The sequence below is a fragment of the Diadema setosum genome, chromosome 4, assembly GCF_964275005.1.
Source record: "Diadema setosum chromosome 4, eeDiaSeto1, whole genome shotgun sequence".
Classification (NCBI taxonomy): Eukaryota; Metazoa; Echinodermata; class Echinoidea; order Diadematoida; family Diadematidae; genus Diadema; species Diadema setosum.
In genome coordinates, this window is record NC_092688.1 from 18517650 (window position 1) to 18541750 (window position 24101).

Below are 24101 nucleotides of genomic sequence, written 5' to 3' on the forward strand. Positions count from 1 at the left end.
ATAACAGGCTGTTGACGTATGTGAAGAATTTTGAAATATTCCACATACCAGTTAGTCTCTTGACAGCGGGGTGTACCACATACTACGGTACTCCTGATAATTGGATGGGACTTGAATAAAATTTTCGTGGAATGCTAAGGGTGTTTTTCCACCTCTAGAGTGGTTTCTCTGGTTGAGTGGGTAATAATTGCTGTCACCGACCCCACACCATGGAGTAGAGAGTGCTGTACTATCTTGAGTCCTTCACACCTACTTCTGGCATGGCTCAAGTGGGTTGAATTTGCATTGCCATATAATAATAGTAATAATAATGATGATGATGATGATGATGATGATAATAATAATAGTTATTATCATTATCTTTATTGTTGTTGCTATTGTTGCTGTTATTGTTATTATGATCATCATCAGTTATTATTAGTTATTATTGTTGTTTTATTTTAAATGGTAGCAGGAGTATTAATATTTTTCACTTGTCACAATATAGTGCACCTTGCAACACTGCTGAAGAAAGTGGTGAAATTGGTCTATTATATCTAAATGCATCACCATTTCCTTTTGACCTCCTCCAGCGGACAGCGGGGGTACCCTGGTGCTGGTAGGGCAGGATGGGGTGCAGTACCCGCCCATCCACTTCCCCAAGGGGGGCCACCTACTCTCCTTCCTCACCTGTCTGGAGAATGGGCTCCTGCCCCGGGGCCAGCTGGACCCCCCTCTCTGGTCCCAGCGGGGCAAGGGCAAAGTGCTGCCCAGACTGCGCCGGAAGAGCTCCAAAAACTCCGGCCTGGGGTCCACGTCGTCCTCCACCTCGTCCACCTCCTCACAGGATGGCACCCAGATCTTCGAGGGGGACGAGGCGACAGACTACGTATTCAGAATCATCACCAGCTTCAGGCCCGAATTCAGTAAGATTTCTTCCATGATTTTTCTTTTTTAACACATCTCTGTTAAGAAGCCAAGGGAGTTTAAGATTCATTGATTTTTGTTCGTTTCATTGCATTCATGGTTAGTAGTTGATGATGCGTGATGTAAGTGTAACAATTTGCCATTCTTTTATCACCCATCCTCTAAGAGAGAGTTCGAAGAATTTAGATGTGTAGGTTGTTCACGGTGTATTTGTCATCTTAACATTTATAACCTTAAGTGGAAATGAATGCCTTCCCTTCTGTCCCCATATTTCTTTGCAGAGACAAACAGAAACCTAACTTTCCATCTCTCTCTATTTCTTGTTTATCTGTTATTCTGTCAATCTTCTTCCTCCTCTTTCCCCTGCTCTTCCTCTTTGTTGCTCTTTGTTTCACCCTCCTTTCTTTCCTTCTATTACTTCACCCACTTATCCTAACAAGCAACACAAAAAAAAAAAACCCAAAATAAAAACCTGGTATGACAACAGTCATTTCTCCTAATTTTTCATCTCTCTTTGTTCCTTTTTTTTGTTTCCCCATTCCTCCTCCTACTCTTCCTCCTCCTTCTCATCCTCTTTATTGCTTTTTGTTTCACCTCCTCCCTGTCCTTCTGTCACTCCACCCACTTATCCAATCCACCCTTTGTCCCGGTTTTTATCTCCGTTGACGTAAAGACTCCCGTAGCTACGCTAGCTTGTGACCTCCGTTCACACTCGGGATTTCTCAGATTCTACTTTGTGTTGAAGGATATGTTCAATACAGACATACGTGGCAGTTGTGCCCGAGTCCGTAGCAAGGTCAAATATGCTTCTTTCTGTAAAAAGCATGTTTCAGTCGTGTTGACGGGTAATCTATTATGGGTTTTCTATATTGGCATTGATGACTTGCCCTTTAGCTGGTGATTGGTCACAAAAGAAGTACTTTTGTGAAATCTTGGGGAGATGTGAGTTTTTGTCTCCTCTGTATCTATTGATGAAAGTCATTTTGTCTGTCAAGGGACAATACAGAGAGAGAAAGAAGACAGAGACAAGCGCGTTTGCAAATAGACACGGTTCAAGCTTTGAAATGTTGAGCAAGTAAAATTATCATTGGCTGAGAACCAGAAGGGCATTACCACATTTTTTTTTTTTTTGGGGGGGGGGGGGAGGGTTGAGTTATTGGTTTCAAGTTGTAGAGCTCAATCTGCTCTACATTATGGTGTCAATTTTAAATGATATTCATTTTCTTTGACATGTTAAAAATCAAAGCCACAAGGTTGCCATTTTACCCGATGTTTGAAACAATTCTTATAAATTTACCCACTTTTGATTTCATAAACTTTTTATTTCTTGAAACTAATCGTTTGGTTATTATCTACTCTCAGCGCCCTTCTGGTTCCAAGCTGACAAAATGTTAGCACAGATTGCAAATCTACATATGTAGATGGGTAATATTTACTGTGAACATTAAAAAACATTCTCATTATTCGCTGTATAGTTTGGCGATCACACTCTCTAATATATCAAAGTTTGTCTCATTCAGGCACGATTATTTTTATAGCATTCATGACAAAAACAGAGAGAGTGAGAGAGAGAACACATTGGATGATGGATGCAGTGGAATCTCGATAGCCAATAATTGTGTCATTAGGACGTGTGCTTAATTTTCCGAACAAATGAGCGTACCATATGGTTCCCATCAAACTCATAAATGATGGTGCCCACTTATTTCAAGAAATGTAGGTTGAGTCGCCACCGAGCTATTTATTGTGTGTACTCTGTTAGTGATATGGAAAAATTCTTTGTTTGCATGTGTAGGCTTTAACCCGCTGAAGACGAGTCCTGAGTATACTCGGGCAGGTGTCTATGGGAAATGTGTGTTATAGCAAAATTAGCCCGTCCTCAATGGGTTAATAGCCAGTTATCACTGTATCTCTTATTTACTGGCAGTCCATAAAGTTCTGTGATATCAATAAAAGTTTTCTTCTTTCATTTGATATGGGACAATCTACATTTGGGAAAATTGATTTATCACAAAAACTTCAAATTTCATAACAACGGAATAGATAAACGGTTGTTTTTAAATGTTTTTAAAGACTAAAATCATAAGCAAAAATGGTATCTCACAGTATTCTGCTAAATGTTGCTGCAGATGAATAACAATCAAAATCTTTCAGGGGGAAACAAAAGTTATGATTATCATAAAACAGCTCACAAGCATGTGAACATGTGGATTAGTAATTCCCCTAAAGTATGCACTTGCCTGTTGCTCTTACATATGGTACACATTTATACAATAGGATAAAGTATGTTTATGGATGTGCTCATGTTTGTGAGCTTGGCAAAATCTTAATCATCACAATGCACTACGGATGAATATTGTTAACCTGTTGAGGACGAACTGATTTTGCCACAACACGCATTGCCCATAGACACCTGCCCGAGTATACTTGGGACTTGTCCTCAACAGGTTAAGCATGTCATAATATTTAACTCATCTAATGAAAGGCTAGGATTCACACAGTGTGATTATTTTTTGTTTTCATTGCAGTGCAGCCTCTATTGTTTTTGTGTGTTTAACAGTGAAACAGTAGTGAGAGAATTATGACAATATTTGTTTATGGACCTGCTCACGTTGGTGAGCTTTGCAAAATAATCATCAGATTACACGAAGGATGAATATTATTACCCATGTCAGAATGTTTACTGTAAAACATGATATATTCGCGGCATGAAATATTTGCGAATTGTGGAGGCGATGGCCTTTTTTGCAGCATGAAATTTTCGCGAATTGCAACTGGCTTTCAATGCATATGGTGTAGACAAGAACTTTTTGAGTGCATTTAAATTTTGCAAGTCGTAGCTCTCACAAAATTTGCAAAATTAAAATGCATGTGAACATACCTCGTTTTACAGTAACACATCTACTGAGAGGTTAGGATTCACAAAGTGTGATTATTTTTTTCACTTCTCTCCAGCTTCTATTGTTTTTGAGCATGTAACAATGATATGGTGATGTAAGAATTATTTTTTTTTTCATTTCTCTGTCTCTTTCTGTTCCCTCCTCCTAGTTCCTGAAGAAGCCAGCATCCTGCCAATCCGCAACGGGGGCAGCCGGCACACGGCGTTCCCCTGGACGGCGCGCGAGACCGGCCCCCGCCACGCCCTGATCCGCCAGCAGGAGGTGGTGGTGCAGAGCCCCACCGCCTCGTCCCCCGTCCTCCCTCCGGCCATCCCCTACTCGCCCGTCTCGCCCACCTCGGCTGAAATGGCCGTCATCACGGCCACCAGCAGGTGGGACAAGTATCAAGGGTTAGGACTCAAAACCACACGACCTCATGTCACTTGCGTGTTTCTGTGGTTTGCTTTCATGTAGAGGAAAATGGTTTTATTTGTTAGAAATGTGAGGACGCAAAATGCATGCTCGGCTGGTTGTCTCGTTATCTGTGTTGGAGGTGAAGGCAAGAATATTGTCCATAGATAGTTTGTTCCTTGTGTTGGTGAATTTATGTCACGCAAGTGGTCGTAGTTGTTTGTTAAACTTGATTTTCTAGACTGTTTCTGATTTCTGTCCCGCCTCTTTTTTATTGTTAATTTCTTGTGGTGTATTTCTGCTGGGAGACAGAAGGGTTCACTTTTATCAGAGGCACCCGGACAAGAAATGTCTGTGCATATTGATTTTGCTGTCTCTGGCCGCCACTGAGCAAACAGTCCGGACATGCCAATGCTGCCACAAAAGTGGCGAGTCGGGGCTGTATGCCAAGGCTATCCAGGCTACTGAAGTAGCCACATCCATTATCTGTAGGAGGGAGGGGATGGTTGTAAAAGCATCACATGACACCACCCCTCTTCCCACGCCATGGCCTGACCCATGATAGAGGGGGCTCAGTGAGTTACAATTGTACCTCTCCCTGCAGAGCTCTGAAGTAGCCACATCCATTATCTGTCAAGGGGGGTTGATTGTAAAAGCGTCACATCACGCTACCCCTCCTCCCACGCCACCTTATTCCAACAGGACAAGAGAGCATATACTGGTCTCTTGAGCCAGCCAATGTAGAAAACACATGGTATAAGTCAATAAACTGGCCGGGGAGGAAACATGAACATGCTGAATTTCCATCTAAAAGGTTAAGAAATGTTAATTCAGGGAGAGAAGAACATTACTGTATATTCACACTAGAAAAGGTCATGATCGCTATTCATGTGTTAGTCCAAGTACTGTGAGAACACATACATTCCATTTCAGTAGCACAGTGCAGCTTTTCCATCTGTCCAGTATCTTATATTTAATGACAGAGATTTCTCAAATCACATTTCAGATGTGTCAAAAAATCAACAATCATTTTTGGGTTTTTTTGTGTGTGTTTCATCATATATGAGCATTTACATTGTCAATTATTTTACTGAAGAAAAGGTTACTGATGTACTGTTTAGAACTATTAGCCATTCAGTGACATTAAATGTTCACTCCATAGAAAAGAATAAAATGTTTCACTAGTGGGTGAACAGAAAAAATAAAAATTGTTTTAAGATCATATGATCATGCTGATCATACTGCTGACTGGTCTGTGACTAACCCATATCACTTTAAACAGTTGAGCTTTCTATTATTGTTAATGAAAACAAGTGGTGTTCACTAAAATTTGAGATGCAAGGTCTTGTCACACCACCGACACACCACCGACAGAATCATTGTGGTTCGTCTGAAGTATAATAGAAATAAGTGTAATCAATTTCAGTCTAGCAAAATCAGTTTCTTAGATTGCATGAAACACACACACGACTGACTCACAATTAAAAGTCTTTAGCTGTTTGCATGTGTCTCTTTGATTTGGGTCGAGGGGGGGGGGGAGCAGGAATAATGGGGAACGGGTGTTTTGACGTGCCCATGGATAGTATGTTCCAATTCCAATTCTGTCTCTTTTTATGTGAAACTGGTTTGTGAGCTTCTGTTATTTTGTGTTTAAAGAGTTTTATAGACTCTCATCACTGTGCACACATTGTTTAGTATAATTGCTGTCATTCTCTTTCTTGCTTTTAGGTTAAGGTAACCATGCTTCAAAGCTATCATTGATTTTCATGTATCATCTATGCAATTCTTAAAACGGACTGCTCCGCTTGTTTTCAGAGGCCTATGATATCTTTTGGTGCTAGTAGGTTTATATCACGTTTAAGGGCAGTTCAAACTGCCATGGAAATTATCTACTGTTGTGACTGAAAATGGAAAAATGTATTTTCAGTCTGGAATCTGTAGTGTGTGCTTACACATGCAATGTACAATTTTAGCCATGGTTTGAAAATCAACTTTCTCCCTTATAGGGGGACTGGAATGACTATTTGTTGTGAAATACGTACAATGTATGCTCTTAATAGTTCAGAGGAAAAAATTCTCGATGGAAAATGTTTTATGAGTTATCATTCTTGACAATGAAAGATTTTTGCTCACTTTTGGTAATCTGAGCAACTGAAATGAATAATGGTTTAAAGAAATATGTTTTTGATTTTGAAAGGATATGTGAGAAATACAATCTGGTGCCCCTTCCCTGAAAATGCATCTTTATGTTATCTTATAGTCATTAATGATCCTTCAAGCCTATGCTAAGTTTCTGTTTTGAATGAAAATGAAGGTTTTGCTTTTGTGGACTTATTGTTTGATTTATTTCATGGCAGTAAAATGAAGATGTACTCTTGCAGCTAGATAGTGCATGTTAAGTGTTTAAACATGTATAAAATGTATCTTGGCAGCACATTTTTTTTTCCAAATAAGGGTACATTTGAGCAAGGTATTTGTAAAAGTAAGACTGAGATAGAAAGAAATGATAAGCAGACATAGAATCAGGACATTTGTAACGTTTCAGAATCTAAAGGAAGCTGAAAGTATTTGTCTAGCTTGTTTACTGATTGAAAAGCTAGTATTTGTGAGATAATGAGATGAGATGAATTAAAGTTGTTAAGACAGCTATAGCTCTGCTTGGCTTAGTTTAAGGACAGATTCACGGAGTGAAGGCCTTGTTTAATTGTCCTTTCATTCTCTAAACAATGGCAGCACACCCTGTGAGACATAAAATCCTTGTGGTATGTAATTCTGTGAAATGCACAAAGAGAATGGATTGAAATGTTACTAGGCTGTTCTTCTTCTTTATCTGATTTTAGAATTCTCCAAAGTTTTGTTCGGATGGAAGGTGCGCAAGAATAGGAGCAAAGTCATGTGTTTAATCCAAAGTAGACATTCATGAGTTTTCAAAGCATATTAGTCTCCAGCCAAAAAAAAGGGCATGTTCCATTATTTACTGTAAAAGTATAGCTTACTATACCCTATCTGTTTTTGTTGTTGTTGTTGTTGTTGTTGCTGAACAATGATTATATACTAGACTTTGCTTCACTTTTCTTTCATTCTTGACAAATGGGTAGCCTTTTTAAAATTCATCAGCATGATAATATTTCATTTGCTGGATTGCTTTTTGTTTCAGATCATCGATAAGGCTCTTGTGTGACACCATGCGCCGGCAGATCATTTCCAGGGCTTTTTATGGCTGTAAGTAAAGTGATGCTTGCACAAGAGGGTATGGGGGAGGGGGGGGGGGGGGGGGGGAGAAGGTGGGAATTAACATCTGAGACTGCCCAGAGCCTTTGTCCGTAAATCTTGAGTGATGAATGAGTTGTGCTGAATGAATAAGTAGGTATCGGGATGTTGGGGTGAGATTTGTCTGGGAGCTCCCTCCCACGCAATCACCTTGCAGTAATCAAACCTCTCTCTCTCTCTTCTTTTGTGTCTGTCTGTTTGTCTGTCTGTCTTTGTATCTTTTGTGTATCTCCTAATCTCTCTGTTTGTAAACTGTGAGACTAAGCCTTAAAGGGGTGATGAGGAGTTAATTAACCTCTGTTATGCTGCTGTAGTTTCAAATGTACATGGGTATCACAAGAGAGTGAAATGATTAATGTCCTTTTATTTTCCTATTTTCATCACAAAGAATTCAACCAAAAGTATTTTTTAGTCATTTTTTTGCTTATCTTCTTCTTTTTTTTTAAATGGGAACTGTTAACAAGCTTAGATAGGTAAAAGGGCTTTCAAAAATTGTTTTCTTGTCTTATACAGGCCATTTGTAATTTCATCCATGTGGTATGCTTTTTATTCACCAATCTCTTTCTCATTGGTGGAATAAGGGTTGATAGGAAGACCAAACAAAGAAGAGTCAAAAGTAGGGCAATATAATTACATAAAATGACTTTCTTGCATGTTCTCAAAATCTAATTTCTGCATCTGCAAATTCAATTGTGGTTGCTAACACAAACTTACACTCACACCTACACACTAATTCTTCTTTCTGTTCATACTCTCTTGTGGTATGCAATGTATGTCACAAAAAAGGAAAAGAAATTTTATTACTTTATTGTCCTGGGAAGAAAAAAAAGACTTATTTTCTGAGTTGACATTTACAGAAATGCTACCAAAGTGAATGACATGCCCAGCTGGTATTTCCTTCAGCCCATCTGTGACCTATATTCTCTACTGGCACACTCCCCCTCACTTCAGTGATTGTCTTTTGCATAAATGGGAACACACAAAAAAAAAGAAGAAATGATGATATTGTCTGCCTGCTCTTATTCTAACCATCAAAGTTACAGCAGAGATTGATTTGACTTATTTGTTCTTGCCCTTTGACCTCGATCAGGGCTGGCGCACTGCAGGCATCTCCGCACCGTCCGCACCCACCTCTCCGGTCTTGTCCATCCCGTCATCATCACCATGGAGACGCCCAGCGACGCCTCCCTGGGGCTGACCTGCGAGAAGTGGGCGGAGTTCTTCCACTCCCCGGATGACATCGACGAGGCCGAGGTCATGAGGTTAGTCTACTTCGGCGGCATGGATCATGAAATCAGGAGAGAGGTGAGAACGAACCCCAACTTTACCGACACTGTTGTACGGTGCTCAGGCCACCTGCGATCTTTGTTGTAATCACTCCATACGAGAATACACAGGCTGTCATGCCGTAGTTCTCGAATTTATATAAAGTCACTTTATTGCAGCACAAGCTCACACTATTGATGTATACCGGTATATGTACAAATGATCTAGTCGATGGAGTGCAATCAAGCTTATTCCTGTCATCTTTTCAGAACAAGAGCTCTAATTCTAATTTTACAGGTTAGGTCATAGTGCCACTGATAATTATGCTATGTGAACAAGACTGTCCGTGCTTCATAGTTTGTCGAGTGTACTAATTACCTGTTAGGTTAATTTTCCTGAACTTACATAATTAATACTTTCGTATTGCCCTAGGTGTGGCCATATCTCCTGGGTCACTACAAGTTTAACTCCACGGAAGAAGAGAGGAACGGCGTTGACGAGGGCGTCAGGCTAAACTACGAACAGATCTTGGCTGAGTGGATGGCTGTTGAAGCTATCATAAGGCAACGGGACAAGGATAACCAGCAGGCCAAACTGTCATCGGAGAATAGTTCAGAGGGGCAGATACCACTCACAGGTCAGTGTGTGGGACTATGGATTTCTCTAGATGGAGGAGTGCCTTAGGTGGCGCTCACGCACTGCAAATTCTCTGGCTTATATGCCCTCTCATCTTAAAGGGATGGTACAGTATTGGTGGAGATGAAGATTGGGCTTCAACTTTTTTGCGAGATACCAAGAAAACACTTATGAAATAGTACAGAGCATACCATATTAAGAGGAATTCAAATTTCATTTGATGAAAATTGGGTGTGGAATAACGGAAACATCCAAAAACAAAGTAAAACAAAAAGATTGTAATAGAGTGTGGGTCCCACACTTTATTAGGATCATTCTGTTTTGGATATCTCAGCCATTTCAAAATCAATTTTCATCAAATGAATGTTGAAATCCTCATGGAATTACATGCTCTTTCATATTTCATAAGAGGTTTCTCACTATCTCACCAAAAAATGATAAAAACCTGAAGTTAGGTCTCAACCAAAACTATACGATCCGTTTAATATCTCTGCTCAATGATAAAAAAAAAAAGAAAGAATGTGAATGACCGGATTTACTATATTCCAGCTTTCTATACTCCCATATACCCCATATACTTCCCATATAGACAGCAGTGTTGAATAAACCAAGTAATAAACCTTTTACAAGCATGGTTTATTATATTTATTCATAGATTTTTTGATAGTGGCAGCATAATTTTTGTATCTTTTATGTGCTGGAGCATTTGTTGTTTTTTTTCATGCTTTGAAGCATCTTCATTTAGGCTCAATTACCAAAGTTAGACAATTTCTCAAATTGTGCCATCAGGATGGTAAACAGTATGTATCTTTATCATCTTGACGTTAAAATCAGTAGAATTGTTTGCGCATTGTAGCAAGTGCACACATTCAGAAATGTACAAAAGAACACCAGAGAGATAAATGTATTCCGCAACTGTGTGCACGAGCTTGTCACCATGACACACATGTAACTATATCTCCCTACTCGTGTTACAAAAGTCACAGGATTTTTACATCTGTGGCAGAGGTATTTCCCTGTGTGAGAAATGATTAAGCTCTTTGGTCCTTGAGCCGAAGTCAAACCAAGCTTTTGAAATATGTGCTGGTAGAAGTGACCTCAGAGCAGGACTTTATGGTTCCGAATAATCTCCATTTTGGAATTTAAGATTTGCTGGCAGTGGGTAAAAGCGATTGTGAGGGAATTTGTGTTTCTGATGCCTCTGCATGTTCATGTTTGATTTTAAAAGGTTGGAATAGCTTTTACAACTTAGGGCGAGTGCAAAGGTTCCCTCCGATATAGTTGTACTGTTTACATTCTGTAGTCACAGGTATTATAAAATGTGTGTCTAATAGTGGTTGGGTGTCTGGGGACAAAGAAACAACAAGAATGCTATTTCCTTGTCCTCAGAAGTATAGGCATGTGTTAATTATAACATCCTGTATGTATTGTATTTCATGTGTGTCTATGTGCATGTGTGTGTGTGTGTGTGCTTGTACATGGGAATGGAGAGAAGAGATGTTTGGTCATGTTTTTGTGTCACAGCAAGAAAGAAAAGGGAAATAGCCCACCACCCCATTGCAGAACATTGTCACAAGAGGGCAGCATTACAGATTTTTTAGCCATCCATTTCAGGTCTCACACACCTGTGTTAATAAGTCAGCATCAACGGAATGCTGTTTTATCCCTTCCTGATGTATTTATTATTTGTAGATCGTTAATACTTCATCAGTAAAGGGATACAATTGCAATGGAACTATACAGGAGTCACAAGTTCCCATTATTTGTTATTTCCTCTTCTTTTTTTTTTCTTTTTTTGTTGTTGTATTCACGGTGTTGTAGGTCATGATCCAAGCCTGGATAGCGAGGTCTTCGAGATCGACGACGACAACGACGAGTACGTGGAGAGTGGCGAGGTGATCCAGGAGGTGGACCAGGCGGACCTGACCAAAGAGCAGCAGGACCTGGTCCAGAAGGAGGACTATGTGGTCTTGAGGTCAGGCCTTAAAACGACTACCATGCTCTTGACTAGGAAGATCCCTAATTCCCTTCTCATTAGCCTTTCCACTGGAGCAAGCAATATGATCGTCTTCAGAGAAAAATTAAATCCCTAGATTTTTTTTTTGGGGGGGGGGGGCACGGGGGGCTCATATAGATTTAGATGTGTATTGGCCATCAAAGACTAGTCTTGAATCAGGAATAGTGTAAACTATGTCTAGGTATCTTTCCTACTGTACAGCAAATAAAGAAATAGATCATTGAATCAGACCTCACTTTTATCCGTGACTTTTGTTGGGCTTCATAAATTTTCTCATGGCAAATGTACTAGCAGTCCAAACAATTTAATTTCTCTGTTTTTGGATCACTGTTTTTGTTTTGTTTTTTTTTTAAAATTCAGAGGTACATTAACAGAAAACATTTAATAAGGATAAAACTTGCATCGTCAGTTATGATGGTGTTTGGTGGATGTTGTACCACACTTTAATTGAGAGATATGAATAATGTGTCAAGGAAGGAAATTCAAGTTAATCTCTTTATACTTTTACAGAATAGCTTGTCAAGAAGAAATGTACAAATAGATGGGGCTTGATTTTTGCTGGAGTGCAGACTGAAATGGTTTTATCTTGTGTCAGTAGATGTACAATTTTTTTTTCTAGTCGTGTCATAAATATTATTATAAAATTGAGCATTCATAACTTCTCACCTTTTTAATCTACGACCTGTTACAGGATTTATAGAATTATTATAGAAGGTTCTCCGAGCATAGTACTAGAGTGTAAAGAAAATAACTAGAATTGAGTGCAGTTGTGTCTTTACCTGCCACTGATGGAACCATAGACTCTGTGGGTTTCCATTTCACGAAGTGTTATGCCAATCAACTTAAACAATTTTTTATTTCCCTTTTGACAATGATCTTATCATGTTTGTCTTTTACACCACTTGTGCAGTCGGTTGAGGATTTGTTTGGAAGAAAAGTCAAAGTGTAAGGAAACCTTCTTCACTGGGATATTGTAAATAACTTGTCTTCAGATTCTCTCCATGGTAATGAAAGCCATTTCTGGTATCATCATGATGAATGGTGTAATTTAAATGAGCGTGCATATTTTCTTTTTTGTCTTTTAACACTGTGGCCTTGCTACCCCACGTACACAGTCAATATATGTGTAGAAGCATGTCGGCGAGAGAAAAAGAGGATAAACCTCATTAGGGTGTTGGATAGAATGTTGCCTTCAATTTGCATTCATGAAACTAAGAAACATTTCTAATTCAATTCCATTTGATAATCTTATGAAAATGAGTTTTCACACATTTTGTTTTTTTCTGACCTTGTCCCACCACATGATGGTAGAAACTTCACAGGGGGAGTGATAGTGTAGTATATTTGAAAACTGCCCCCTTTGGATATTTGATAGAACATTACCTTCACTTCCCCTCTAAAGATATTAAAGCCATTATTGATATCATGACTGTTGTATGAAACATGGGGTGAGTGGGGGGGGGGGGGGGGTCATTAGAATCAGCATCAGGATGACACACCCATATTAACCCGTTGAGGACAAGTCTTTAGCATACTCGGGCAGGTGTCTATGGGAAATGCTCGTTAAAGTAAAAATCAGCCTGTCCTCGATGGATTAAACACTCCATAGCATGCCAGACAGACAGGATCACAAACTATGCATGCATACAGAGGATCTACCGATGTCCCCCCAAAAAATTAGAATCAGACTTTCTGCAATATAACTTTAAAGTGGTGAATCAGTCAAAATGCAATTTCAAAGAGTAAAACTATAACTTATTACGTACATCTTACAGAAATCCCCATTTGATTTGCTTCAGCGGTCATGGAGAAATTGGGATTTTTGTAGAACATGTCAGGAATCCCTTCCCTCCTAGTTTTGTCTATTGTGCTTACACCATACAAGATGCCAAGTGCATCCATAAGTGCTGAACTTGGAAGAACGGACCCATGACATACTTTACAACGATCCGCATTTCTCTGTGACCACTTAATTGAATTGAATTGGATATTCTGCAAGATGTAGGTAAGAAGTCATAGTTTCATACCCTGAAATAGCACTCAGATTGTTTTAATCATTTTTGAAAGTCATCAATGCGAAAATCCAATTGTAATTTTTTTGGGGGACATACTGTAGAGCGCATTGTACCTTGTGCATACTCTTTATAGGGGGCTCGTGCTTGTAATCATGCATATACATATTCCAAAGTGGTTTGATTCATTACACACATGCATATTCATAAAGGGTGTTCTGAAAATGAGTTTTCACACTTTTCTTGTTGTGGTTATGGCCTTGTCACACCGCTTGTACATACATGTATTAAAGGTCAGAGATCATAGGGAAATTGTACTCTAATATGAAAAGTATCACTTTATGAGGATATTTAGTCTCATCTTGAATTTACTTTGCATCAGTGAACAAGTTAATAGAGTTTTATTGGAATGAGTTATCACACATTTTTTTTCTCTGTCTCTCGTTTAATTCTGGGAATTGTCACCTCAATCGTACAGTCGTTGCAGGAGTCTGCGGCAGGACACGCTGGAAACCGAGACAGGGCGGAGCCTGGGCAGCGAGGTGTCGGCCGACATCCCCTGCGAGGTCATCCCCACGGAGAAGATGTCGCCGCCGGGCAGCGACGAGGGCTTCGGCGACGCCTCCAGCATCACGGACAGCAGCAGGCACAGCTCTCGTCTCACGTCATCCACCTTCTCCTACGACTCACGGGAGGTGAGCTTCCCAAATGTGAACTTTGACTTATCTTCAGATCTCCTCTCCTCTGTTACTGTCTCATTACAGTCTTTTGATTTAAAATAGGAATTGAAATACAGCTCACAATCAATAGGTTAATTATCACGGCACTAGGGATGCAGACCAAGCCTGACTTGTCCTGCGTTGACCTTTGAAACTGCTATTTACACTGTACAAGTTCTTTTTTATTTCTTTTTTCTCTTAACAAAAAAAAAAAAAAATGTCCAATGATGGTTTGTTACTTGCTGACCCTTGGCATAAATGTGTCAAGGGTTGGAGCAGCCACTACTTCCTTTGGAAGTCCTGCTTGCCACAGAAAGCAGGGTATTAATGCTCCTTTAGGGTCTTTCATTTTTTGGTCAAATTGTGCAAGACTTTTTGATTGGTCTCGTCCGTGAGAGTGTCTGGACAACAGGTGAATAATAATGACACATTATAACATGCTCCAGGTGATATGTAGGGATCAATAAATGGTATGAACCAGGCTCATGTGTTGTACAAAGGAGAGAGAATGCATCCGTTGAATGGTAGTTTTGTTTTGTGTGTGCTGTTCATTACTGTTTGTGTCTGTTGCTATAGAATAATCCCTCTATTTTTTTTTTCTTACCAGTCAGCCAAATGGTTAAGATCTAGTTTTCTCTTCCTGTGTTTTCCAAATGATGCCAAGAAAATGTGAGATCCCTTTTATGTTTTCCTTATAGTGCTAAGAAAACTTGAGATTCCTTTGGTGTTTTGCTAATTATGCCAAGAAAACTTGAGATTCATTTGGTGTTTTCCTGATAATGCAAAAAAAAAAGAAAAAAATTGATGATGCTCAAAAAAATTTGAGATTCATTTGGTTCTTTCAATGATAATGCCAAGAAAACTTGAGTTTCCTTTGGTGTTTTACTGACATGCACATTGTCACACCTATTGCTTCCTCCTACTGCAATTCTCATAGCACCTGTTACCCTTCATCAGATTGTCTCCATGGTGATATCTATCTCAGTTTAACAGCTGTGCTAATTTCATCCCTTCTATATTGCTGCCTTTTCTGAAAGGTAGCAGACGCATCAGTACATTTGAATCAACTTGCCTAGTTGTCAGATTATTGGACAAAACTTTTGGCTAGGCATACAAGGGGTTAAAAAAAAGTTTCTTTTGACTTTCAGGCTCCTTTAGACCAATTTTGTCAGATGTCACATTCATTTACTGGCAGTAAGTAATAATGCCCCACTGAAACTTTCCGCTGCTCTTATATTCCACAGGTAATCCATGAAGGTCATAATGGCGACATTGGCAGTGACATGGACGATGCCGATGCCCACAAGAAGACGCTCTTCAAGGAGGAAGATGAGGAGGAGCATCAGGGCGGGGCCGAGGTCATCGCCCGGAACGGAGACGGCAAGGCAATCACCGTGGAGCTTGTCAACGGAAAGTCCACCGAGGAGGAGGAGGAGGAGGATGGCGAGCACCAACATCATCGTCACCATGACAACCAGCGTGCGGAGGGAGACGGAGACAGAGCTGGGGAGGGGGAGGAGGAGGGAGAGGGGGCGGCCGGCTCTAGCCGGAGCAGCGCCGATCCGGTCCTGGAGATGAAGGGGCTGAACATCCCGGAGTCATCTGGTCACCTTGTGGCAGACATGTGCACAGCATCCCCCGCCTCCTCCAATGGAGGGGTGTACACTGTGAGTATCTATTAACCCATTTAGGACGAGTCCCGAGTATACTCTGGCAAGCGTCTATGGGAAATGCATGTCGTAGCAAAATCAAACCGTCCCCAACAGGTTAACCCCCTGTTTACTGAGATTGAGGGAGCCTTGTGCTATACCAATGAGAGTTACGTAAATGGGAATCTATAGACTAACACTAGTCAATGCAATCTTCCACACACTGTTCACCCAGTGTGATATTCTATTTTATTTTGTTAAAGCACATTATTCATTTTCATTTTCATTTCTTTGCCAGAGCAGCATTATATGCAATCAAAAAAAGGAAACACATAGTATTTTTCGAAGCAGACACAGAAAAAAATAGATGGCAGAGATGGTCAATTCAGCATTACCAAGTGGCTTTAAGTTCTTCCATAGGGTCCCAAAGTAATGACAATTGTGGATGAACTGCATTTCCAAATTTGACTCTGAAGATCAGATTGTACAAGTTCTGTGTATTTTGGCTTATTCAAATCCTGAACGTTGAATGTATTTCTTTCGATGTGTTACAGAGCTGAAAAGATGTAGGGGGAATATTTTTTTTTTGTAGTCAAGCTGGGGGGGGGGGGGGGGGGAAGGGGAGGGAGACATGAAAATCTATGTTTATGCGTTTTATCTAAATCTGCAGGTTATTTCAGGTAGGGAATATTTGGAATTGTTGCCCTGCTCGCAGACTTAAAAAGACCAGATGTGAAATGTGTACCTTTTTTTGTTTTTTTTGTTTTTGTTTTTCCCAAATTCAGTCGATAGAAACTGCACAAGACTTGTGTCATACAATGTATGTCTTACGGACAGTGGCATAACCTGTGTGCACAATGAGCACAATGAACTCAAATCACATTGTGTTTTTACTCTTGTGTCGATTTCTCTTTTAGATATCATATTGACATAAGCTTTTTTTTTTATTAGTTCGTCTGTTACACTTTCATTTTTTTCTTTATAATTTGTATTTTATATTCAAATATTACGTGCACATCTTATAAAAATCAAGTTCACCACTTCTGTATGACAAATGTGTATTCATCTCTTCCCCCTACCCCCACCCCCTTTCTTGTCATCTAGAATGAACTCCTAGACTCCTTCAGTCTGAATCTCCACCGCATTGACAAGGACGTTCAGCGCTGCGACCGCAACTACCACTACTTCACCCCGGCCAACCTGGAGAAGTTGCGCAACGTCATGTGCACCTACGTCTGGGAGCACCTGGATGTGGGCTACGTCCAGGGCATGTGTGACCTGGTTGCTCCGCTACTGGTCATTCTGGATGACGGTAAGTACCCCCACATTGGAGCAGACACCACCCCCCCCCCCCAATACGCACCATACCTCCAACCACCCATTCCCCCCCCCCCCCCACCACCACTGTGTCTTTGAGAGATCTCTGGGTCTGTGGCATGCTCGAAACTGTCTTAAAAAGTGTCAATTTTGACCTCGAAAAGCATTGTGCAGTTCGTGGTTAAGTTTGATACATATTTCATGCGTAGATTTCATGTTGCTAGGCAAATATGCTTTCTGTTGCAAACATTCTGAAATACCTATTACACACAGATATTTTCATGTTTCTCTGCCTCATACGGGTCATTAGTCATCATTTGCGGAACATCTTTGTTCATATTTATATATCATTTGAGATATAAATCACAAGCATAGAACAGATATCTTTGATCTCTAAACTTAAGTTAATGAAAATTGATGCCTGTAGTTGCTGTCAAGTTTGAAGCAGACAATAACAAAATATCCAGTGGTGAAAGGTGAAATTCAGCTAAGAAGTGGAGCAATGCATACCATTTGATCTTATCAGCTGTCAACTTTTCATGGGCCATTATGAAACTCGTTTCAATATGCTGAAGTTGCAGAGAGATGCCTTGCTTGTGTTATATCATGCCTTACTTTGTTGTGGTAAGGGACAAAGAAGTTGTGTATTTTGTCATGTTAGCATGGCAATTATTCCCTTGATGAAAAAGATTCTTTGTAAGATCATATTAATAATCATAATTACTCAGTGTTTGCTTATGAAGGGTACACTGTAAGTTGCGACAAAATAAATCTTTCTCCTTATCTTTTTTTATCATATAGATTCCTTTCTAATGGATGCATAATAAAATCTGAATAAGGGTTCAATGTGTATACTAATTCTCCCATAACATAAATGTAATCTGTGTAGAATCTTCTAATGTATACCATTTTTTTTTTCATGTATCTCCACTAGGTGGAAAAATTGGTGAGATACTGTCCAATTATTTGCAATTTTATGCTTCATACATGCTTGTGCCCTGCATTGTTTTAATATTACTCTTTGTGAAAATGATAGTCGTGTTGATTTTGCGATGGTTCATTTGTACTTTGCTTGGTTGGATATGATATGCCAAACTTTTAAAGGATTCTAGGCTGCGAACAGATGTGTAATCATCAAAAACTCTGGTCTGTGAAAGTTTATACCAGATCCCAGCTTTCGTGTTTGTATATTAGGGGGATTCACACGTACACCAGTTAGCGGGTTACAAAACTCGAGTTTATAACCCGCTAGGAAACTCTAGCTTTTTGCAAGTGTGGACATAAAAAACCCGAAAATTAGCGCAATCAGCAGCGCGATGCTAAACCCAAGAAATCTTGCTCTTATTTCTGAATTAGCACACTAATTTGCCCCGCCGGTGCGTGTGAACGGTCGCGTTTAGAAACTCGAGTTTTTATCTCCCATCATTCAATGTGCACATCACAATAGCGAGGGCTCCGCGAGGAGTTCCTTGACCTCTTATGTGCACAACAACAACAGCGCACCACTTGTGACGCGTAAAAAAAACAATGGGCAAAGAGAAGTGCAGGCAGTGAAGCGCGCTGTGTGACCCAATTTGCAAGTTTGGTAGTTTTCTCGATCGGCAGTTAGCAGGTTATTTCTCTATACGTGTGTGAACAGTTGAAAAAAACTTGAGTTTCCAAGCATGCTCGGTAACCCGCTAATTTGGAAGGTCTGAACGGTTGCAAAAAAAAACTTGAGTTTCTGAGCGCGCTCGGTAACCCGCTATTTGGTACGTGTGAATGCGGCTGTAATGTCTCATTAACAAAATGTGGTTTAAGCAAAAAAAAAAAAAAAAAAAAAAAATTATAATGATTATAGTCAATTGTGGTCACACTGGAGGATCTTAGCTATGATGGTCCTCTGGTGTTATGGCTAGATTTTCTCTTCTCTTTTTTTTTCTCTCTCTCATATATATTTTATCAATTTATTCATTTTTTTTTCTTTCTGTCATTCTTACCTCTCCCTTATTCCCTTAAAATGGAGGGATTGGGAACCTGAAACTCACTCTCAAGTAGTAAATTATCTTTTTCTATTGCGTGTATGTATGTCTGTTTTTTATTTTCATGTACCGTGTATTTGTTTATTTTGTTCTTTTTATCTTTATGTGTATATTCAGTTTTTGTCCATGTGTTCTACTTTATTTAATAAGATATTGTGTGTTCTGTTTGTTTATTTGTTATGTACAAATTTGTACAATTTGCTGTGAGTCCTCATCATGTAAGCAGAGGACAAATATGCATACAATATATGTCAGGTATGAAAGGTACCTGATGGTATAAATACCTTGTATGTAATTATTGCATCTTGCATTTTATATATGCTTTGAGTTTATCTTGGTCCTGTTGTATTGAGTTGAATGCATGAAAACAGTGAAGAGAGAAAAAAGCTTGATTATTGAATTTTCACCGCAGAGGCCAAGACATACAGCTGCTTCTGCGAGCTGATGAAGCGCATGTCGAAGAACTTCCCCCACGGCGGCGCCATGGACACGCACTTCGCGAACATGAGGTCGCTCATTCAGGTGATTTGCGATCGGCTTTTATTTTTTCAGTTCCTGACTTGGCATAACCCTTGTGTGTTTGGATCATTTACACGGCTCATACACACACCCATGTGACTTTTCCATTTCTTCTAATCTGTATCTGTAAAACATTTACAAATCATTTCCGGGCAGTTCTTGTTTGAGAGATCCCAAAGAGTTTCTTTTCACGGCAACTGTTAGCTTGCTCCATTACTGTGAAAACTTAAAGCACCATACAGGATGTCCTGAAAGGATACCTCCCTTATTTACTACCCTATATCATACTCCTAATCTATTGTAGCTGTGTTGATTGACTGATATGGTTGTTAGCAATGACATATGTGATCCATGATTGATGGGTCGTTAGCTGACTGTCAGAGCAATGATACGTTTTCCGGCCATTAGGGTACACATACCAGTCTCTGCATCAAGCTGAAGAAAATGATGGAAGCTACAGTGTACGACAAATTACCTTTTTCAGATATGACTTGTACTGTTTGGAAGAAGATGCACTGTTCAATCCCCATGGTATTCCATAACTGATACGGTAATGCTGAATGTCTTTTCTCCTCAGATTCTGGACTCAGAGATGTTTGAGTTGATGCACCAAAATGGTGACTACACCCACTTCTACTTCTGCTACAGGTGGTTCTTGCTGGATTTCAAGCGAGGTGAGGAAATTTTTGCAGAAATGCTTTCATGGCTGATTAATTTGGAATGTGGAACAAATAGATTGAATTGAATTGAATTTGTAAGTCATTTGATGAACATATGGCAGTAGTAGAAGTAGTTGTACTTATTAGTGACTATTGGAGTAGTTGTTAGTGGTGGTTTGGTGTTGGTAGTGGTAATAAAATGTGAAATTAGTGGTCACAAAATTATGTCAGTTGATTGGGCAAAACCACTCTTGTCACTATCACAATGTGTTGCAATGTATTTCATTTACTCCTTGATATCAGCATACACTTTAATATAGGTTGGTACAATATCAATTCTAGATGATATTATGCCGCTGCAAAATTGTAAATTTTATATTTTTATAAAATTATTAATTTGAAATGCTGTACATCTTTGCAAAGTTCATATCTGCCTCTAATTCTCCAGTTGGTCATTCCACTTAACCCTTTGTGTGCTTTGAGCTACATTTGGCACAGAAAACCCAGTAGTGTTACACACATGGTCCAAAGTCCTAGCTGGCACGGAAAGGGTTAAAATGATGGCCTGTTAATCTCTCCGTTGTAGAGCTGGTTTACGACGACACTTTCTCCGTCTGGGAGACAATCTGGGCAGCCAAACACTGCGCCTCGGGCCAGATGGTGCTCTTCATCGCCCTGGCCCTGGTCGAGTACTACCGCGACATCATCCTTGACAACAACATGGACTTCACCGACATCATCAAGTTCTTCAATGGTGAGTTTTCATCATGCCAACATGACCAATGCATTTATTCTCCCTGGGCCCTGTTTTATGAAGAGTTTTCATTGATTATATAGTTGATTTCTATGGTAAGTCTATGGCAGCCTGTGTAGTAAGGAAATTTATAATCGATTATATCTTTTGATAAAACAGGGCCCTGGGGTGACGAGACCTCATATCTCAGTGGGCACATGTTAAAAAAACACCTGAAGGGTTTTGAGTATCACCAGTTCTATAACTGATGTGAGTTATAAGATATTGCAATTATTACCTCCGCAAAGGAAGGCGGTTAAGTGATCATCGGCATTGGTTTGTCTGTTTGCAAAATAACTCAAAAAGTTGTGAACAGATTTGAATGAAACTTGCAGGAAACATCGATAATGACAAAAGGAGCAGATTATTAAATTTTGGTAGTGATCTGGGAATTTTTATGGATTTTTGAAGGATTTTTTTATCTTTTTGGCATATAACGTCAATGAACTTGAGACTTCTAGCTGCGCTCACTGGAGGTTCACATACGTGCGCTAAAGTACATGCTCTGCTCAGGCAAGGCACAGCACAGCCGAAAGCTGATGATGTATCAAAAGGCTTCTACATTGGGAAATTTTGCACGTGTATGGATGGAAATGAGTTGTTGGCTTGGTGGAGATCTGTGCTCTCCAAGTGTTTTGTAGTTAAAATAAACAATATTTCTACATTATTTGACATCACCATTTATGTTTCTTTTGCAAAAATATTGTGAAACATTAAAGAGTTTTTCACTCCCTTGAAAATTCTTTTTTTTTTCTTTCTTGGAGACTTCCGTGGAATTTCATCACCTGAATGCAGCCACCTTTTCATCATATCATTTTGGTGGATTCTTTATTATTTTTTTTTATTCCCCAACTCATTTTTCCAGAAATGGCTGAGAGGCATGATGCCAAGGCGGTGCTGAAGATTGCCAGGGAGCTGGTGCACCGGGTGCAGAGTCTCATAGAGAACCAGTGAGCAAGGGATGGAGGACAGGAGGAGGAGGAGGAGGGGAGGATGCCGGGCAGTGGTTGTCATGGCAATGGTTGCCGTAGCAACAGGCATCTCCCAGCCAGATGCGTCGGTGTGCAATCAATCAAACAAACAATTTCAGGTGCTTTGCTCTGGCCCTGCTGTGTTTCATCTTCAGAGTCACTGTGCATATTTCATCAAAGTCTCGTGAAATATGATTGATTTTTTTATTTTTTTGTTTTTGTTTTGCATGCATGGATGTTCGTTTGAAGATTATGTGCCGTGATTGGAATCGTGAACAAGAATTATTCTTACTTGATTGTTATAATTTTTTTTTTTTATTTCCACTGTACTCCTGTGGCCATATTGCTGCTTGTCTTGCGAGAGAATACCTCAGATATTTTTAATCAAAATTGAGGCATTTCTGTAATTGTTTGCAAAGTAGACAATCTCCATGTGTAGAAGTAAAGTGAGTTGTGAGATTCTGCAAGGGAGATGATTTAAACTGACTGATGATGTATTCATATGTGATTAGAAAAACATAATTTTTGATGATTTTACCCATTTTCCATTAAATCATCGTATCATTTTGAGATTGATTCCGTGTGAATAGTAGGAGAGGACAGGAAGCTTGTGCAGTTTCTTTGACCTTTGACCTTAGTGGAGCAGTAATATTGTGCAAGTGAAAAAAAAAAATGCAGGCATAGAGCAACATTGAACTGCCAAAGCCAGCTCTGGAATAAGAGTGAAAACAAATCACTGTTGTGACTGCCCTGTGCTGCCCTCTGTGTTCTTAGATGGACATGAATATGTGAAGTGCCAAGAATGAAGCCAACATCCACATTTCAATTATAACCTCCTTTTTTATCCTTTCAGTACAGCTCAGTTTCAGGGATATTTGCATTTTTTATTTGTGTTCAATTTTTATTTTATTGTCATGGGCAGAGGTTCTGTTTTATGCATCTGCAACAATATTTTAATGATTACCTTTGCTTAAAGCTCTTAACACTGCCATCCAGTCTATCTTAGTCACATGATAATACTTCTTTTTCTTTTGAAGGAAAGATATATTTATATATTTTTGCTTCTTTATTTTTCTGTGCGTATGTGTATGCCACATTTAAAAGTAGCCAACAATTCTTCTCTCCAGCATTCTCCAGAACTGATTTACAATGTCCTTCACATGTACAGAATGAATCAAATCATTATCAATTCCAATCAAATCAAATCAAAACAACACTTGACTATGCAAATACACTGACACTTCTGATCTCCACACAAGATTCAACCTGACCTAACAACCTCATTAACCAGTCCACTTTTTTCTTTTCTCCTTTGTTCAAAGCAAAGCCGAGTTCCCGTCATGTACTATAAACTCTTCCATTGACTTTCGAAACTCTTTGCACATTTATGATGGTCCTACTTGCTCATCTCCCCCCCCCCCCCCTCAAATTTTAGATCTGGCTTTTGTCTAGGGCTCCCCCCACTACTCTTTTATAGCCCCCCCCCCCATCCCCAATATTTCAGTGTGTCCTGACAGCCTTTAGAACCTTAAAGAACCCCCTACAAACTGCCTCAAGTGTGTCCAATCCCAGTTTCTTGGCACACCCCAAGACAACCACTTTTTCATGTAATTCTATAGATGTAAATGTTTTCATCTTTTATGTTGGTTTCTTGTCGATCATCAGTTGTTATGTCGGACCGTGTTCTTCTCTGGTGTTTCCCATCCACACAGGCGACACAATTGCTACCATATGTGGGATATGGGCATTGGAAATTATTTACTGTTATCAAGTGACAAGCATGGTAGAAACAAAAACTAATAAGGACTAGATAAATAAATGGAAGGAAGAGAGAATAACTTTTGCTATTGAAGTTAATATTGTCACATTTATAATCTGCTGGACCTGTCATTATATTTGTTCTTGTATGCTCTGGAAATTGAACTTGAGTACTTCAGTAGAAATGAGGTTAGGACTAATGGTGGTTGGGTGTTCCAGGTCAACTATTAAAGATTACAGAGAGATAGGAATTTTGAGACTGTACTTTTTATTGGTCTGTTATCTCATTTAGTCCCTT

At 39.5% G+C, this 24101-nt stretch overlaps 1 protein-coding gene across 1 annotated transcript in view; it reads left to right on the forward strand.

The window, feature by feature from the left end:
• The window catches only part of LOC140227667 (small G protein signaling modulator 1-like), a 169734-nt gene extending 147224 nt beyond the window's left edge, over positions 1 to 22510 (forward strand). Inside the window, exons 12-24 of the mRNA XM_072308083.1 lie at positions 573 to 905; positions 3955 to 4195; positions 7354 to 7418; positions 8557 to 8771; positions 9165 to 9369; positions 11190 to 11343; positions 13876 to 14092; positions 15361 to 15783; positions 16870 to 17077; positions 19516 to 19625; positions 20200 to 20296; positions 20868 to 21035; positions 21940 to 22510. Of these exons, the coding sequence (XP_072164184.1) occupies positions 573 to 905; positions 3955 to 4195; positions 7354 to 7418; positions 8557 to 8771; positions 9165 to 9369; positions 11190 to 11343; positions 13876 to 14092; positions 15361 to 15783; positions 16870 to 17077; positions 19516 to 19625; positions 20200 to 20296; positions 20868 to 21035; positions 21940 to 22028 (2525 nt within the window). The 3' untranslated portion in view covers positions 22029 to 22510. The remainder of the gene's footprint in view (positions 1 to 572; positions 906 to 3954; positions 4196 to 7353; positions 7419 to 8556; positions 8772 to 9164; positions 9370 to 11189; positions 11344 to 13875; positions 14093 to 15360; positions 15784 to 16869; positions 17078 to 19515; positions 19626 to 20199; positions 20297 to 20867; positions 21036 to 21939) is intronic.
• Positions 22511 to 24101: the final 1591 nt, after the last annotated feature.